A 19,246-nucleotide genomic window follows, 5' to 3' on the forward strand; every position below is an offset into this window, starting at 1 on the left:
GTTCGTGCGCCTGTGTGCGTGTGCATGTGCGTCTGATGATGCATTGTACTGATCAGGACTAGTTGTTGTTGTATAGTACTACGCGTGAAGATGCTATGTACAACAAGGTTAAAACACAAACGTCCGCCCGTGAAGGGCTAGTGTTCGTTTTATAGAGCTCACCTATTAAGACACCATGCCAAATGTATGAAGAGGCTAAACCACATGCATCAGTGCGTCTCCGTTTGTATTGGTGTATCCATGGTAACCAGTCCATATTTCATTCCCTAATGCTCGAATGCCTACCTTCCGTTCTTTGGGCAAACATTCCTTCTGTGGTGTTTTTAGAGTTTTATTCACTTTTGGTCACGTCACAGACCCCCCGGAGAGGGTAGTTTACTGTCAGAACCATAAAATAAACATTCGAAAAATATGGATTTTGCATAAAATTATAAATCTGACATGGTTTAGGCTTTAAATGATAGAAAATAGCACGACACTGATGAGATGGGAAGAATAATTACTTACATAATTGTGATTAACTTGGATGTCGCCAGATTGAAGACTATGAAGAAGTTCTGATGTTTAGACACGTATTTTTGTAAAGGGAGGTAACTCTAAAACTATCATCTTGAGCTACCAGCGTGGCAAAACAACAGGAAAGGAGGGTGGTTCAAAACTGTTGAACCGCTAACTAGGCAAATTGAGCGGTTTTGTTTGTTTGTTTGTTTGTTTGTTTGTTGGGGTTTTTTTTGTTTTTGATGAGTTCCTTCACACAGTCCACTAGACCACTTCTGTGGTCCGTTTGATCTGTGATGACACCACGAACAAACACAGTATTGGGTTTGAAATCCTTTATGTTTCCACTCTCACCAACATGACCATCTTCAGAAGACAGGAAAACTGAAATAGGAGACTTTATTTAGAAAACAGAGCGTCGTACATCTTATAAAGGATAGATAGGAATTGTAGGTGCATGATAAAGTCTTACTTTAAGGAACAGAACTGGGGTCGTGTTATCATTATTAAAGGATTATGTATCAACTTCATGACATAGCTAGCGACACAAGTTCGTATGTCTACAAATGTTTTCTTCTAAAATTGTCTATATGATGTTACCAGCACTTGATCCTTTCTTAACTAAATAGTTCAGACGCGTCTGAATGGGTACACATACTCTCTTTACATGCTTCTTGTATAGTTATGTTTGACATAAATGTTAAGATTCACTTGAATTACCAAACAAAATACATACAAGCCTAAACAAAGTTTAACGTGTCACAAGTTGCAATAAACATTGTCTAGAAAAATATTAGTTAGAGAATTAAGATTGACGGAAAGGTTGAGGTACACATATGCAAAACGAAACAAAAATAACCCTTTCTTAACGAAATAGATCTGGCATGTCCAAATTGTCCATGAAACTCTTCGGAACAGAGTTGTATAAGAGTCACTCTCAGGCACTGTTGAAAACGGGGTTCGAAAGTGTTCAAATTCCGAAAAAAAATATTGCATCATTTCATATCATGAAATGATTGCCTTCTCCTCCATGCGGCATGTAGGTTCTGTACCAGGCTCAAACCAGCGATATCACTTAAAGGTGGCGAGTCCATGACGTCACTTCCGTAGCGATTGTGTAATCACCAGTTGCTATAGAAACCTGATGTATCCTCTCGTCGTCGTTTCGCTGGAAGAGCGAGCTTGTCGGGCCTGGATGGGGATTTTGATCGAGAGTCTCCCAACCTGAAACATGCACAGAAGATGGCTCACACAAAGAGATACGCTGGTGTTTCGGTCAGTCTAAGATCTAGTCTCGGGAATGAACAATCTGTACGACAAGATCAGAGTGTTCCTAATTGTAGCCTTGCATGAATGGGGATGAATAAATGAATGAATTGTACTCGTCACAATACAAATGATTATCAGCTCGATGCTTCTTTCAGGCCTCAGGTTTCAAGGGCTGGGCATTTTGTACATGTTAAACATAATGCTAAATTTCATATTAGATTTGCAATGATTCAGATGTCGAACTACTTCGAACATGATCTTTGTTTACTAATTATGGTTGCAGAAACTTTCCCTGAGGTGTCACCCAAGATCCTTCAATCATTCGATAAACGTCTAGTTTCCAAGGTCCCCATGTTCATAATCCAGTTGGGATAGGATAGGACAAGTTCAACGTTCAACTGGATATAACGCTATAGAGACCGTTACAAAGGAAGGAGGAGCTTGTCCACATCCCGAAATGGCGGAAGGTTCTTGTACAGAACCATTCTCATTTCGGAAAGTAGTTTGATCGTTAAGCAGAAAACCCGGGTTCGTTGTCCAGTTCATGAAATATGGTCGTATACCTACATGTAAGTAGTACTGCATTGGACATCGTTTACAACAGGTTCACCTTAATCATACAGAGTTGCAACCATACAGCATCAGTGTAAAACACACACCAGTAGAGTGATCTCTGACTGCTGTGTAATGGCCAGCCATGCTGACCACGTGACCTTGAAATAAATGACCCTTTTAACCAGTCCAGTGCAGAGACTATTACATCCCTCTCATCAACAAATATTCCAGTATAATACATGGGGTAGAATAACGGCTATGTACAGTATGCAACAGATAAATACAACAAGGACCTTAGCACTGGCTGTTAGTTCAAACACATCATCAGCTCATGGCTCTTGCATGTTTTACACAAAGTCCAGGCAGCGAATGGAAAGGATTCACTGAAGAAGTGAGTTGTCATTACCCAGACTACAAACTGAAGGCACAAAGGAAAATGAGGAGGAGGATTATTTGGCACAGGGGATTCAAACGTGACATTTCGGGAAGCAAACGTGATGTTTGCATATACAAACGTGAACACGCACATTTTCCGTGTTTTGTTGAATCTTTTCAATCATATTTGTGTCAAAAGGGGCAAAAAATTCCAATGATCCCTAAAATGTCATTATTTGTAGAAAAGTACCAAGGACGGACATTTTTCCGAAGCCGTTTATGGGAATATTATTATTGAGGATTTTTATTATTGCAATTTTCCATGACACTAATCTGGTTCACACCATGAAGGGACCTTTGGGAAGCGGGAAGTACCCCAGAAAGCATAAAACATAAAACAAGCATAAAGCATAAAACAAGCATAAATGTGGATTGACATAATGTTTCAGATGTTGTATTTTTATGTTTCCATTCTTTAAGAAAACTGATTGTCTATGTTGAGTGAGCGTTGGTATGACCAGGCAGTTCAAGCGTCAGATTAGTGTCCATTCCCAGCACAATTTCTGATATCCATTCTGGTAAAAATGGATTATTGGTAACGATGTAATACCATTGTCATTCACACTTTTGTGCTCTCCTTAAGACTTATTCGTGGGGACATCCCGATATACAAGCCAATTTAACTAAAAAGCGCTGTCGTTTATTTGAGGAATTTTCTTTCATGTTAGAAAATCTATATTTTCCATTTTGATTTATTACATTCCAGCCGTAGCGTATAGCTGCGAATTTGCTTTTGGTTGTGGATATCGTCTTCACCGTTGATGGCAAAGAAAGCAGCTGGCGATGAAAGCCTTTCAGTGCTAATTATTCCTAAACTGAACGCAAGCCGTTTCTTTTGATGCATCACTCTTAATGTAGGCTTTTAAGTATATAACATATGAGGTTTTCCTTGGGCTCTTTTTCAAATCGATCAAGTTACATAGTTTCATATGTCACAGTATGAAGAAACAGAATATTTGTCATGACATATTAATGCTCGTTTAATCATAATACATCGACGCTATTCCATAACGTCATCATGATGACATTTACTTGATGACATTTACATGGCACACTGTTGCTAAAGGGACTGTTTAATCATTCTGTTCACGTGTTTGTATTCATATGTTTTCATATGTTAAAGTCACACTTGCCTGCCCTTCAACAGAATGATCGATGTAAATGATAAAATCGCACGAGATAAACCAGTGATTGATATTATGAGCTACTTTCCTTTCAATGACAGACAGTCGCCGATCACCCTGTCCTCTTTGCTGAGGCCTATCGTATAATAAAGAACTCTTTCTGATCAACGCAATGATGCTTTCAGCATCCAAGAACCTCTGAATATGGGCAAATGGTTTTTTATCGCTATAATAGTAAATTGTAGTAAGGTTTACATCGCTCACGTATTACAGATACAATGCTCGTACATACAGGAGAGAAATCGCTGATTATCTTCCCTTACAAAGCAAGTATAGCCTGTCTTGGAATCCCGCTTTCCCCTGATTATGCTGCTGAATGTCTCATCATTATTTGTTTCAGTCCTCCTGTTAAGCCACCCGTTAAGATCAGGGTTAAAATTGGTCTTCAGCAACCAGTGCTTGTCTCTAGAGGCGACTAATGGGATCGGGTGGTCAGGCTCGCTAGCTTGGATGAGTTATCTCAGTTGTGTAGATCGATGCTCATGCTGTTCATCACAGGACTGTCTGGTCCAGATTCGATTATTCACAGACAGCCGTCATATAGTAGGAATGTTGCTGCATGTGGCGTTAAACAACGAACTAATTCTCAAACAAGAGGGCGGCTCCAAAAATAAAGCAAAACAGTTTTAATCTCAACGGTTATTTTCGTACTGCATAATCGATGAAGGTTGTGTCAATGGAATTAAGTCCTGTCCTAATTATCGATCACATGATGTCTTGGTAGAATTACTAGTGCATTAAAGACCGGACTCGTCTTGGGAAAATGTAGGGTAACTCGCTTAAAAAATCGTTTATTCAATGCGCCGAAGATGCGGGTTCGATAACCAGCTTCGTTATATTGTCAATGCTATGGACTAGCATATTGCCCGAAGATTCAACCCAAACTCACTCACTCACACGCTCCAGCTACTTCTGATCTACGTGACTGATTTATCAGAGGGGTACAAAAGGTCTGCAGTCTACACTACTTGTTTTCCTACTTCTATTTTTGTGGAGGCCGGGTTAGATGGCTGAGCGGGTTAGATGGCTGACTTTGTGTGTTGGCTATTAGGTGGAAAAAATTCCAGTGATCCCTAAAATGTTTAACTTATCATTTGCCGAAAACTTCCCAAAGGAACGACACTTTCCGAAGCCGTTTATGGGAGTATTATGATTGAGGATTTTTGTTATTGCCATTTTCCAGGACACTAATCTGGTTCACACCAAGAAGGGACGTTTGGGAAGAGGGAAACTTATCATGGCTCTTTCTCAAAGCAACCATGTAAGTATTTCGAACTTGACTTAGCCATTGAAAAGCCCCTTAGTGAATCTCCTTGTTCTGCATAATGTGAATTTCCATTAGATAGAAACTGGAATAAAATGGATGGATCGTTCACAGATGTGCCCAAAATGAATGGTCACGTGATGATAGTGTTAACACCGAGTGGTTTGTTTTGTGGAAATATTCCTATTTAAATACTATTTGCCTAAAAGTGTGAATGAATAGATTGTTTCAATTGTGTTGAATAATTGAATAAACTATGATTCAGCTGCAAATGGATTGTAATGAATAGGTTATAAAACCATGGTGCTTTGTGCTAATTTCTTTATGCATCGCGTGTACATAATATCTTTAATAGTTCCATGAATATTTTCTAATGTTAATTATTTAGTGTGCGCCTTTGACCCAGGGGTGGATGTGAGTAAATATATTGATCTGATTCTGCTCTGCTTATTCTGTAACCCTTGAAGATCCCGGTTAGAACTGAGTTGGATGGTCACAGACGTGGTTAACACATGTCATCAGTACCCATTTGCGTAGATCGATGCTCATCCTGTTGATCACTGGATTGTGTGGTCCAGACTCGATTATTTTCAGACCGCCACCATATAGCTGGAACACTGCTGAGTGCGGTGTAAAAGTAAACTCACCCACTTTTTTCTTTAACTGTTCTTCACCCTGGCATGGTCGCGGTCCAATATGCCTTTAACACGAGCTGCATCTAATTTGGTCATACACTCTTTTACCTCTATACCTATCTCAATTTGGAAATCATTTTTTCATCTTCACATGCTGCAACCTCCGACCGCGATCTTATATACCTTTAACACGAACTGCTTCTAATTTGGTCATTCACACTTTTACCTGTATATCCATTTCAATTTGAACATTTCGCTTTTTCATTTTGACAAGTTACAACTTCTACTTACGGTCCAATATACCTTTAACACGAACTGCTTCTAATTTGGTCATATACTCATAGACCTGTTTATCTATCAGAATTTGAACATTTCGTTTCTTATTTATCACGTGCCATAAATGATAATGTCTGTGCGGAAATATTTGCAAAGGAAAAAGAAACGGACCAAGACGGATGGCCTAAATGAGGTGATATAATTAGAAACACTTTTATACTGAATGTTTTCAGAACACCACTGAGACCCGCCACGTCAGAGATTGATCTATAGCCAAGGCATTCACCCAATATCTGATGACGTAGAATGCGCCCCGTAACTTAAACATAACGTTCATGTGTAGAAAGACATATAGAAATAAATAACATCCCCTGTATGTTGAACGAGATCCACAATAATCCACCTCGCGTGTAAGAAGAAGATAAGTGTCTCACTGTGATGAAAAACAATCAATTATGATAAAACACCTTCCTTATTCGCCCTCGAACGATTTACACGAGGACACATCCCCGTCCTGTCGGAGTTAGCAAAATCTGTATTTCTAAGATATGGGCTCGCGTGATAAAATGCATCCAAAGAACCCGAGACATAAAAAGCAATCGTGCCTTAATTGGCTACAACTGTATTCCGTCTATATTAAGTTAGGCTCTAATCGTATAATTATAGCTTTTCTATCGAAGGTATCGCTGTCGAGTACCGTCATGAGTGGACCCAATCTCCCAAGTGACGATCAGCTCATTCCACCCGTGAGTAATAAGCAATTAAACAGCCGAACCCCTGGCTTTGTTAGGGTAGGGCAATCAATTAACGGCTTTCGGCGTCTTGACATGAACCCCCTAAGGTATCAGGTTTCGTATAGGGTCTTCACACAGCTTCAAACCTCCTTCGCTAGCTCATTAAGAGACATACAGAACACCAGCTAATTTCAACAGGCGCTCAGCTATAACAGGGTCTGGTTACAGGAACAAGAATTGTCCCTTGGGGAGATTATATCTTGGTCTTGTGGGCGTATAGGCATTGCGATTTGCCCATCAATGTTTTGGAAGACAACGAATGCGACCTGCTGGACATCTCTTGACATTGGGCTATGGTGTCATGAGATCCCAAAGTACAAGAAGAAGGGTCTCGGGACAAACCTTGCACTTCCCATGTTCTGTTTGAGCGAAGAGTTGCATCCCGTTTTGTTTGCTCTCTTATTTGGAAAGCGATTTCGCATCCAATGTCGTGTTAACAGAGACAGTGGAACAGAGGCCATTAACAGGCTAAACATTTGCATTCAGAATGTCATTATGTTATCAGTTTTCAAAAGAAAGTGATTGGGTATTTATAGAACGTTAAATGCTATTTCAGACTGGCCAGTAATGGACTTTGTCCAGGAATGTTTGACATGACATTGTTCTTCAAGAGGGACCACCTTCTCTGTGGTCAGCCTTAACACAACCTGTGGTCAAAATCGACTGAAAGAGAGTTTACGATAATGCTGTTTTCGAAGTAAATACATATAATTAGCAGCGGTCATTGTATTTCCGATTACTTTGATGTTCATGATATTTCAACATAGGTTTTCGGCTCCGATGTCTGACGTATAGAGAAGGTGCTCTGTTTGCAAGATGACAAAGCACTCTTGTACATGGGGGTCTTAGTGAGTGTGCATAATGGATGACACTGGAGTGGACCAGAGAGTGTCAGTATCTGAGCGGTAATGTGTCCGCATTTGTGTGTTGGTGAGTCGATGTTGGTGAGGTAGTGTGTTGATGTCTGTTGTGTATATATCTGTGTTGTATTGTATGTGTGTCGATATCAATATGGTAGTGTGACGATACACACACACATGCATGCATGCATGTATACATACATACATACATGCATGTATGCATACATACATACATACGTACGTACGTACATTCATATATATATATATACACACACAGAGATATATATATAGAGAGAGAGAGTGAGAGAGAGAGTGAGAGAGAGACATCACACAGACATGTATGTGCCAGCTATATGTATATTAGTGTGTCAACTGGACGTCATAACAATCTTTAACTGTAATCACTTTTGGTTGAAGGTAAAAGTGAATCATGTTAAGGAAGATCCGTGTCATGTAAGTATTTCAGCAAGTACTTGTTACATATGTACTACTGTACGTTCGGTATTCTCATCACTTACTTACATGAATTTCTGCACTAACTTGGGGAAACCAAATGCAAAATTTATGCAGATGAATTGTGCGAGGATCATGCATCAAATTGCTAAAAGCATATGCAAATATTGTGCATATGAATTGTGGCGTTTTGATGTAGGGTTTTTGTGAAGAATTTGTCAATATGACTGATTTTCATCATTTACTGACCTCACGACAATAATCTTTTTCGAACGTATTTGTTGTATGACACACCAGTCCATGTGTGAACAGTACCTTGGTATATTTTGCAAAATCTGGTGTTAGAACATTTACACGAGTGAGTCTGAACTTTTTATGGGTAGTATATTTGTGATACAATGTCGTCAGTTTTGTTGTAGCGTGTCAGTATCTGTATGGTAGTGTGTCGATATATGTGTTGTAGTGTGTCAATATTTGTGTGGTTGTGTGATGATATCTGTGTGGTAGTGTGTCAATATTTTGCAGTGTGACGATATCTGCGTGGTGGTGTATCGATACTGGAGTGTTAGTCTGACGGCGTCTGTATGGCATTGTGACGATATGTGTGTGGTAGTGTGCCGATATAATTGCGGTAGTGTGGTGATATATGTGTGGTAGAATTTCAATATTTGTGTGGTAGTGTGATGATTTCTGTGTGGTAGTGTGATGATTTCTGTGTGGTAGTGTGACAGTTTTTGCGTGGCAGTGTGTGAATATCTCTGTGGTAGTGCGAAGATATCTGAGCGGTAGTGTGACGTTATGTGTGTGGTAGTGTGACGTTATCTGTGTGGTAGAGTGACGTTACCTATGTGGTAGTGTGACGTCATCTGTGTGGTAGTGTGACGTAATCTGTGTGGTAGTGTGACGTCATCTGTGTGGTAGTGTGACGTTAACTATGCGGTAGTGTGACGGTACCTGTGTGATAGAGTGACCTTATCTGTGTGGTAATGTGATGACATCTCCTTTGGAGCGCGTCGATATCTGTCAGGCAATGTATGAACACAAGCTGCCATTCACTATCACCGATCCAAAGACTCTCCGCATCGGACGTACCTTAGCTGCAACTGATATGTGACCTGAGATTTGAACACAAAACCACACTATCTGGCTCTTTTTAATTAGTGTAAGTTAATGAGACTCACCTAGGTGGAGACGCCAATGCGGCATATAAAGTCCTGTATAGATTCCGTGATGTCAATCCTGTAAAAGAAATGAGTTCTGATTAACCGCTAGACATATAGCTATGACACGTGAATGACCTTCTACCATGCCTGTCACAAAAAACGACTATGCTTGTCGTAAGAGGCGACTAACGGGATCGAATGGTCAGTCTCGTTGACTTGGTTGACACATGTCATCGCGTTCCATTTGCGTAGATCGATGCTCATGCTGTTGGTCACTGGATTATCTGGTCCAAACTTGATTATTCACAGACCGCCGCCATATAGCTGGAATGTTGCTGAGTGCAGTGTAAACGTCAACTCATGATCCTACCGACCTTCAAATAATCCATTGCCTTTATCAAGTGGAGTGTTAACATTTTAACGTGATGCTTCACTAATAATTCTTTACTTCCAAATTCAAATAAATATTTAAACAATAAATCGATAGTGATATCTATAGATCGAAGTATCCGTACTGATATCCCAAAGGTTCTACATTACGTAGGTCGATGTTCATGGTGCCGACATTGCACTAACATCGTGTTAATCAACAGACAGACAACTTGTAACATTGATCACTGGATTGTCCAGTCTGATCCATGTTTACAGACCCCGTAATGTGGCTGAAATATTGATGAGTGCAGCGCTATATAACTAACCAATGGAATTATTCCACGTATAAACCGTCTGAGATGTGCATGGTCGAAAGTGTTCCCTTTAATAAGTTGCACACGCAACTTTAACTGAGTACTGATCAAATACCGTCACAGTGCTATCATACTTACTGATATGACGCCACCGCTACGTGTTGAACAGTTGGTGTTATCACAGCGCAGTTCAAAACAGTAACAATGAACACTAGTATTCTCTTTTGGCCTTTCATATCGCAGACCCGTGAAGCAACCCACGCTTGCCATAAAAGGCGACTATGCTTGTCTTATGATTCAACTAAAGGTATCGGGTGGTCAGGCTCGCTGACTTGGTTGACACATGTCATCGATTCCCAGTTGCGCAGATCGATGCTCATGCTGTTGTTCACTGGATTGTCTTGTCCTGACTCTATTATTTACAGACCGCTGCCATATAGCTGGAATATTGTTGAGTGCGGCGTCAAACTAAATTCACTCATTTTTTTCTAAAAAAATATGAACAGTGCCTCGATTATTTACGGACCGCCGCCATATAGCTGCAACATTGCTGAATGCGGCGTAAAACTAAACTTACTCATTTTATATCTCATTGTAAGTAAATAACGTGTCGAACTGGGTAGGTTCCAGACATAGGATTTTCACTGTATAAGACAGCGTATTTAATGAACCTGAGAAAACCAGGCCCCCATTTCTCAAAACAAACTTTTGATTTGGATAGTTTAAGTTAAGCTGTTTGGGCTTTTTAATGCTAAAATGTAGTTGAGTTGAAATTCAGCTGTTTCAAATTGTCAAACTGTGTTTGAAATTTGAGTAAAGACTTAAGTTTGTTTCGAGAAGTCGGGACCAGGTGTTCCCCTACCTCAACGATGTCGCCAAGGTCATTACCGTTCCAGCAAGCCACAGAAAATCGTTATATTTACCATTTAAACATTCTTCACTAATCTGCCCGTTCTCTTCCACGCAGAGTGCAGACAGGATTAAGTTGGTTCGATCGTTTTCTGTTCCCATTTCCTGACTGACTGTCACTGAAAAAGACAGCAGCACATTCAAATATCATCGTTTACATTAAATCAGGTTTCTCCTCGGGTAGAAACATCCAGCGTTGCCCTGAAGGAAAGGTTGTAACAAAATCCCTCTTTTGTAGTGTTATGTTGTCACGGTTTGAAGTTGTGATAATAATAATAATCGTCGTGTGATCCAAGCATTATTATAGTAATATTTTGTTAATAATAATAACAATAATAATAATATTGTGTTGATGGCGATGTACTGCTGGACGGTACAGTGATGGGAGTAAACCAGGTGAAGTCCTTTGCCCAGAGTCGGTCCTTTGTGGAGAAGCTGTCTGAGAAGCCATTGCATCATGTGTATATGCAGTGTGTGGAACAGAACAGCAATCCAAGCGACTCCTTCGCCTGGATGAAGTCGGCTGGTCTCAAATGTGAAACTTAGGGCTTCCTTTTAGCTCCTCAGGACCAGTCACTTCCCACTTGCAATCGTCAAAATGTGAACATGAAATGTCGTCTTTGCAATGAATTCAGAGAGACAGTGGATGCCCTTCCTTGGCACAAACAGCATATCTTAAAAGCCATGATGGCTGCGTGTAGAGAGGGCGAAGGCCCTGAGCTGATGATGTGCTTTACCAGCCTGACTGTGCCAGGATCACCCGAACCCTCTCTGCTGCATTCTATCCTAATCTGTGAAACATATTAATAAAAAAGAAGAATGAGAATAGAAGTAAAACATCATATAAGTATTATAATACAACCGGGATTACCCGAACCCTCTCTGCTGCATTTCTAAAGTAGTGTCCAAAAGAAACGGTACCACTTGTTTGCAACGACATAAAATGAATAAAAAACAATAGACACGGTTAAGATTAGTGTTATTCTTTTGATAAATCATTTCTCAATATCTGTTAAGGCCTTGTTAAGGAAGTCCTGTGTCAATCTTGCTGTATGTGGCCTTGCATTGTCCTGTTGGAAAACGAATCCACGAGGTTGTTGCTGAAGAAAGGGCACCACAACAGGTCCTAAGATGTCATCACGATAACGTTGCGCATTCAAATTTCCACGAATTACGGCAAGCCGTGCCTTGACGTCGCGTCCACCTCCAAACGGCCGGACTTAATGAACACAGTTAGGCGGCAAACAAGCTGCCGTCCATCGTTTCTGAAGATGAGGAATCTGCTTTCATCCGAGAACATAGCACGTGCCCAGTTACGACGTTGCCATCGACGGACTAGCCTGGCCCACGTCAATCTGTCGTGCCGATGTCGAGGCGTAAGGAGCGGTCCACAGTAGGGATGACGGGGCCGGATTCCATACTGCCGTAGTCTCCTGTAGACAGTCTGTCGACTGATCCGGTGACCCAGTGCTGCAACCACCGTGGACGTCACTGTTGCGGTGTAGTTCCTCAGGTGAATTACTCGGATCTTCACCGAGTGTGGTTACTCGTGGTCTTCCACTTCTGGGCCTGTCTGTCTGTCGTTGCCGCGGCATCAATCTGGTGATGGTGATGCGTAGCTGCCAAACCTTCTGGCGACGTCGACGTGTGTCGCTCCTTGTTGGATCATTCCAGAGTCTCTCTCTCTCTTGTGGTTTTTTTTGTTGCTGTGATATCAGCGGGAAGACCCATCCGTTTTATACAGTTTTAATGCACGTGCAGAACATGCTAGAGCGTGAAACGTCACTTTCAGGAAATGTACGTTTTCCCCAGAAGTATTAAAGTCTTCCCAATATTTTCCATCAAATACGCTTTGTTTGGGATATGTAATACGGATTGGCACGTTTTCGTACAAAAAATCACTTAGTAATAAACTCATTTGAAAAACAGTTGGTATCGTTTCTTTTGGACACTAGTTTATGTTGATATGTAAAATATTATAATACCTGTACTATACTGCCCGACAAAGGAATTCTTTTTAAAACAGTGACACATGCAGTATAGTTAAAACAAATTATTTAAAGGTCACATGTAACTAAAACATCATACATAATTAATACACAATTTTCACTTATTCATGACGTATAATATACATTGCTGCTTGTGAAAAAACAAATAAACAAAATTATAAGTGTACAATCCCGAATCAAAAGTGCAGTACTTTGTACTTGGGCTTACTTTCCTCGAAACGAAGCCCTCGGGAGACCGAACCCAGTCATACCGGGTGGTTGTGCACTCAAGTGTAACGATAGATTCCGATTGGCTGGTTCATTTCCTGATACGTCGAGGGCTCATTGTGTGTACAAAAAGATGATCTGTTTGATGATCATTTTAGAAGTATTGCGAGTCACGAGAAAGTAAGATTCTTTATGGATAACACCTTCTCTTATTGTACCTGATGCGTCGTTTCAGTATGGACTTATATACCATTGTCAAAAAAAGCATATACACTAGAAGAAGGTGTTATCTATAAATACTGTATATAGAGATGTTGGGTTTTGTAAATATATGTTCTCTGGATATTCAGTCAAAAATCATCTCAGTAGAGATGGTGAACTACAGAGTGGCTGGAAACTGCCATTCGTCCTAGTACAAAGCAGGACTTGAAACTGACAAGAATTTGCACCAGTTTCCTTCAAATCCAGTCATCCGAGAAAAATGGATATAGTTTGTTTGCAGCCTACAGACAGAACTCCCTCATAATATGTTATATTTGGAATTGTATTTTCTTAGTACAGATTCTAGTACTGTCTAGCTGAATCCCATCTCGGATTCGAAGCTACTCTCTCAAAGCCAGGCACCTGATCACCATTAAACACAGACAGTCATCTAGCCCGCTCAGCCAACGCGGCTTCCACTTTAGTTTAAGCAATAGAGCTAGCAATGACGAACAACAGAAAACCTGCGGAAATTATTAGGTTCCGTGAGATACTCTAGGGTTCGAATATCAGCGTCAAGGCATGGCGTGAGATTAATCACATTATCCAACTCCGCCATGAAAAACAGGAAAAAGTACCTAATTCTCTCCTTGATGTCATTCAATTACCAACTTCAACAGCAATTCAATGGGGGCAAGATCGCCATAAACATCTCTGAACAGTCATATTGCAGTCGCGCTGAACACAAAGCTCAGCACAAACCTGTCACCTTGCTGCAAATCGTTGTGGCAGCAGCGGGCAATGCCCCAGTGAGATCCAGTGTGAAGCAAGTAGTGTTAACTCAATTAAGCCGGCCGCTTGAGTGCCTCGAGGCATGTTTTAGTGGCACATGGTTGTATTAGTTCGGGTTATTTCTGGTTACAGGGATTTATGCTAAATATGAAATGGATAACAGCAATGGTTTAAATTATTATGTTTTCACTCTAAATGCTGACAGGTATCTTTTCAGTTGAACTTCTATGACGACTGATTACAGATTATTTTCTTTTCAGAAAAATCTATCTATATATCTATCTATCTATCTATCTATCTGTCTGTCTGTCTGTCTGTCTGTTGGTGCCTGTCTGTCTGTCTTGTGCTTATTGAGACCGGCTGGTTGTTTTTTATTCGTTCTTTGCTTTCTTTGTCCTTTGTTTCCTTTGCCGAAAACTTGAATATTGTGAATTGCAACGTAATTCGGTAATATGATGTGTGTTTAATTGGATCACGATAGCTCTAATGTAAAGTATTCGATATTTGTGCCTTGAACAGATCCAACAAAATATGTCAAAACTGACTAGAAACAGAAATAGAAACTGCTGAAAGTATGTTCAGAAAATAACTTGAGAAAAAACATCGATTATCGATTACAGGACCCATGAAGACGGGTTTGTCTGTTTAACAGCGATTATTTTTGTGTTTCATTAAAAAAAGTGATATGCATTCCGTATCAAATGTTTTAGAGAAAAAAAGATTCTGTATTCAGATTTACGGCTTGTTTAGTTTATCGTTTATAGCTAGCTATATGTGACCGCGGTAGGTAAATAATGAAGTCCGGACCAGCTAATCCAGTGATTAACATAATCAGTATCGACCTAAGCATTTGGGAAACAATGACATGTGCCAACCAAGTCAGTAAACCTCGTCATTCGATCTCGTTCCTCACGGTAAGACGACGAACGAGGGATCGGGTAGTCAGACTCGCCGACTTCGTTGACAAATGTCATCGTATCCCATTTGTGTAGATGGATGCTCATTATGTCAGTCACTAGTTTGTCTCGCCTAGACTGTTCCAGACTCTGGAAATTTCCCAACATTCAACACCAAACAGACCACGAAGTGTGCGGTGATTAAAGTCTATCGACGAGCTTGCCAACACGACACCATCTACATTGCATTATCATCCTACATTAAACGTGAAAAACAAGCAGTTGTTTTGAAAGAAGCTGATATATTCTATGTTTAGAAAAAAAAAAATCTTCCCCAAGGCCAAAAGGCGTCTGGAACTAAACGTGACGATTTGAAATGACATACACTTTGTTTCAAAAGTTTAGACTCACTCAAAACACTCACTATACTGTTACATCGAAGATGGATTTCTTTACTAACCTGGGTGAACCTTATGTGGATGAGAATCAAGCCTCAAACTGCTGAAAAGCAGTTCATGTGTAAAAAGTACTTTTTAACATTGTAGAATATTTTTGCAAAATTTAGTTTAGAACAGGTGGTTGAAGTAAGTGTCCGTATTTAAAGTAGTGCGTCTAAACGTTTGTTGGGAAGTGTGTATCCTCTGCACGAGCTTCTCAAGGCAAGGGGTAAATGATGTTTTGAAAACAAGCATCATGATACCAAAAACAAAAACCCAAAACAAAACAAAACAAACATGAAAAGACCCAAAACTTTAAACCCCCCAAAAAACCCATACAAACAACCAAACACACATACACCCGAGTATGGGACGCAACTCTGTCCCAGACATCTCTTGAGAGATATAGTTATCTACTCGTATGTATTTTCTTTCCATTTGATATGTTTTCAGAAAGTTTTTTGAAAAAAAACCCCAAAACATAATAGCCAATAATTTAACCGGTACCAGCGTTACTCCGTGTTTTTTTTTTTGTTGTTGTTTTTTGTTGTTGTTGTTGTTGTTTTTGTTTGCTATTTCCCTAGTCTGTGTACTTTAGCTCTGCGTACTTTAGCTATCGTCCAACATATGACTGTACAAATATGCTTATTTCCTGTATTCTTTTTTTCTTCTTGGTGCCCGATATTCACAGAATTGTTGAACTAGATGCAGCTACAGTAAAAACTGATCATTGATCGCGTGAAATTGTCGTACAAGGAAAATGAAATTGATTTTATATTGAAACCAGTTGCTTTTTCTCTCTTCTTTTGAAGTCTTCTTTTCACCGAAAAATGGAAATAGATTTGTCCAGAAGACAAATAGACTGTTCTAACAGCTTAACAGTTATTCCGAATTGAAATTACTGGATTGAAGCAATTAAAATGGTGGGTGCGAGTGTGTTTACACCGTGTTTGCCAATATTGCAGCAAGTACACAATAGGTTAGACCAAAACTGGGTTTCAGACATTGTGCCCTCATGGGGAATCGAACCAGGGCCTTCGGCGTGACGAACGCACTCGCTCGCTCGCTCGCTCGCTCGCTCGCTGACCTACCCACTTACTTAATGACTCACTCACAGAAAACTGTTCTTACTCCTATATTAAACATGGATTTGTGTTATTATTATATTATTTCGGGAGATAGCAATTAATAATTGATAATGCCTATATCTCTGAAAACTTTACCCAAATACAAATATTACCAGACCCAAACACAAGAAAAGCTTGAAAATCGGATTTCATATGGTCTCAGACATAGTGACATACGCGACAGAAACACCACTATCAAACAATCTTTGTTATATTCCATACACATAGACACGTGTATGCTTTCGTTAGACAAGCAGTGCAGTAACTACGAAAGTATATTCCAAATAAAAACATTGATGTTGATAGATTGACATGCACGCATAACTGACTAGAAAAAGCCAGTTGCATAATTGATAACTTGCGCCCCTAAAGTCAGACAGCAATTTGATATCGCGGACAGGTATAATTTATATAGACCGCAATATTATTTCAAGGCTGTCGGAGCTCTGCGGTATCCAAGTACGTTAAGGCTAACAGGATTTACGACAAGCTGTTCTCCAGGCTTCATGTTTGAAGACATTTCCCAATATTGACGTACGATCACACTCTGCTGGTTTACTAATGTGTTTAGGTCCCTGTTCTAACCTCCCTAGTCGACCTGTATCAATATGGGTGTTTGACAACAAACAACAGAACATTTGATGGACATTATTCGTCTTCCCCGGCGGTGCTCTTAATTGATTTCCACTGCTTCCCGCACCGTTAAAGTGATTTAGAAACTAAACTAGGTTTTCTCTTTGATAAACCGGCTGGGCAACAAGTGAAAAGTTTTCACGTGCCTTAATCTCTGAGGTTACGAGCGTGGGGGAGGCGTGAATTTTTTTTTCTTAATCACGGAAGATTTTCGCAATCGTAAATCATCCGATGTGATGTGGCTTGCTTTTCATTATCGCTCGTGTTCATGATTGCGTCTAGAATACGTTGCTGTGGCAGTAGGTATTTATTGAGTGGACCCTGTGAAGCAACGTAATAAAACAATGTGTGTTGACAGGTTTAGGTGTAGGACAAACCAATCATGAATTATCACACCACTGTAAATCAAATACGCGTTTCTGATATAAGCCTATTACCAAATATTGTGAGTCAGGTTCAAAGCTTTGATCAGTTATGTGTGCGGATATGGACTGGGTGACTGGATGAGTACAATTTTAGCCGGTTTTAGCGATATTCCAGCAATATACCGGCGGGGAACTCCACAAATGGGCTTCACATACTGTACTCAGATGGAGAATCGAACCTTCAGCGTTACGAGTTAACGCTTTAACCACCGGGCTACCCCGTCGCCATGAATAAGAAGAGAAAAGATGAGGCTTAATTGGCGAATTGACCTTGCGAAATTTACGAATGGTATGGGTGAATATTCATGACCATAGCGAATTCGGGATTCATTGATCGGATCCTGTCAACGTACAAGGGAAGTAACAAAAGAAATTTCTCGCTATAATAGTATAGCAGAGCCGTTGATGGTTGGAGGGAATGGGGGAGTTGGGTTTTAAGCCATTTTCAGCAATACTCCAACAATATAACGGCGGGGGTGGAAACCAGAAATGGGCTTGAGGCATAGGATCCTTATGGGGAATCGGACCTGGGTCTTCGACGTGTCGAGGCAGCGCTTTAACCACTAGGCTAGCCCACCACCTCGTGGATAGTTGGATATATATCAGGCTTAGAAACTGTTAGCACCTGTATCACGAAGACTTCTGATCGAAATGAACTGGGATGCATATACACAATCGGAAAAGCACTACACGAAGTCGACCACATCCTTTGTAATCTAGTAAAGAATCGGTGTTTTAAGTGACAAACTCATACTGTCCTGTCCCTTCGCGTGTTATGTTAAAAATCCGCTAGTCCAGACCTGGGTAATCCAGACACCGCTCTTTCGGGACGAATGACACAGCAGGGAGTTCACACCATGACAGGGATTGATCTGGGAATGGTATTACCCGAGTAATAATTTAAAGTCTTCTAATTTATTGACATATATGCTATGCATCTGTCCTTTTCGTAACACGTGAAACGTGTTTGGAGTGTTGACTGGGCGATAGCAAGCTGGAGGCAGAACAAAACAGAAAGAAATTTCAGGACGAGCACCATGCTTGTACTTTCAGTGTGAAATAAAGACGTATGGTCAGTAAATGATTTGGCCATCTGTCCTCATGCTGACTTTGCACAGACGCAACTCAGATTTTGAAATTCATTTTCACTTTTAAAACAATGTAATCGAGCAAAAGTCATGAAAAGGTGGCAAATGAGGCACTGTTCATATTTTTTTAGAAAAAAATGAGTGAATTTAGTTTGACGCCGCACTCAACAATATTCCAGCTATATGGCAGCGTTCTGTAAATAATAGAGTCAGGACCAGAAAATCAGGTGATCAACAGCATGAACATCGATCTGCGCAACTGGGAACCGATGACATGTGTCAACCAAGCCAGCGAGCCTAACCACCCGATCCCTTTAGTCTCCTCTTACGACAGGCATAGTGGCCTTTAATGGCAAGCATGGGTTACTGAAGACCTGTTCTACCCCGAGGCCTTCACGGGTCTATAAAAAAACTATTTCACTGTCATTGAAGCATGTTAATGAATCCCAA

General features: G+C 40.3%; 1 protein-coding gene across 2 annotated transcripts in view; it reads right to left on the bottom strand.

Annotated features, from left to right (window-relative positions):
- Window positions 1-818: 818 nt before the first annotated feature.
- LOC137260339 (uncharacterized) overlaps window positions 819-19,246 on the bottom strand; it is a 66,441-nt gene continuing 48,013 nt past the window's right edge. Inside the window, exons 2-4 of one of the 2 annotated variants that reach the window (XM_067798018.1) lie at window positions 10,996-11,100; window positions 9,405-9,462; window positions 819-1,722 (exon numbers count right to left, since the gene is read on the bottom strand). In XM_067798018.1, the coding sequence (XP_067654119.1) occupies window positions 1,620-1,722; window positions 9,405-9,462; window positions 10,996-11,100 (266 nt within the window). In that variant the 3' untranslated portion in view covers window positions 819-1,619. The remainder of the gene's footprint in view (window positions 1,723-9,404; window positions 9,463-10,995; window positions 11,101-19,246) is intronic. The other variant, XM_067798017.1, reaches the window with a different exon arrangement.

The sequence above is a fragment of the Haliotis asinina genome, chromosome 13, assembly GCF_037392515.1.
Source record: "Haliotis asinina isolate JCU_RB_2024 chromosome 13, JCU_Hal_asi_v2, whole genome shotgun sequence".
Lineage (NCBI taxonomy): Eukaryota > Metazoa > Mollusca > Gastropoda > Lepetellida > Haliotidae > Haliotis > Haliotis asinina.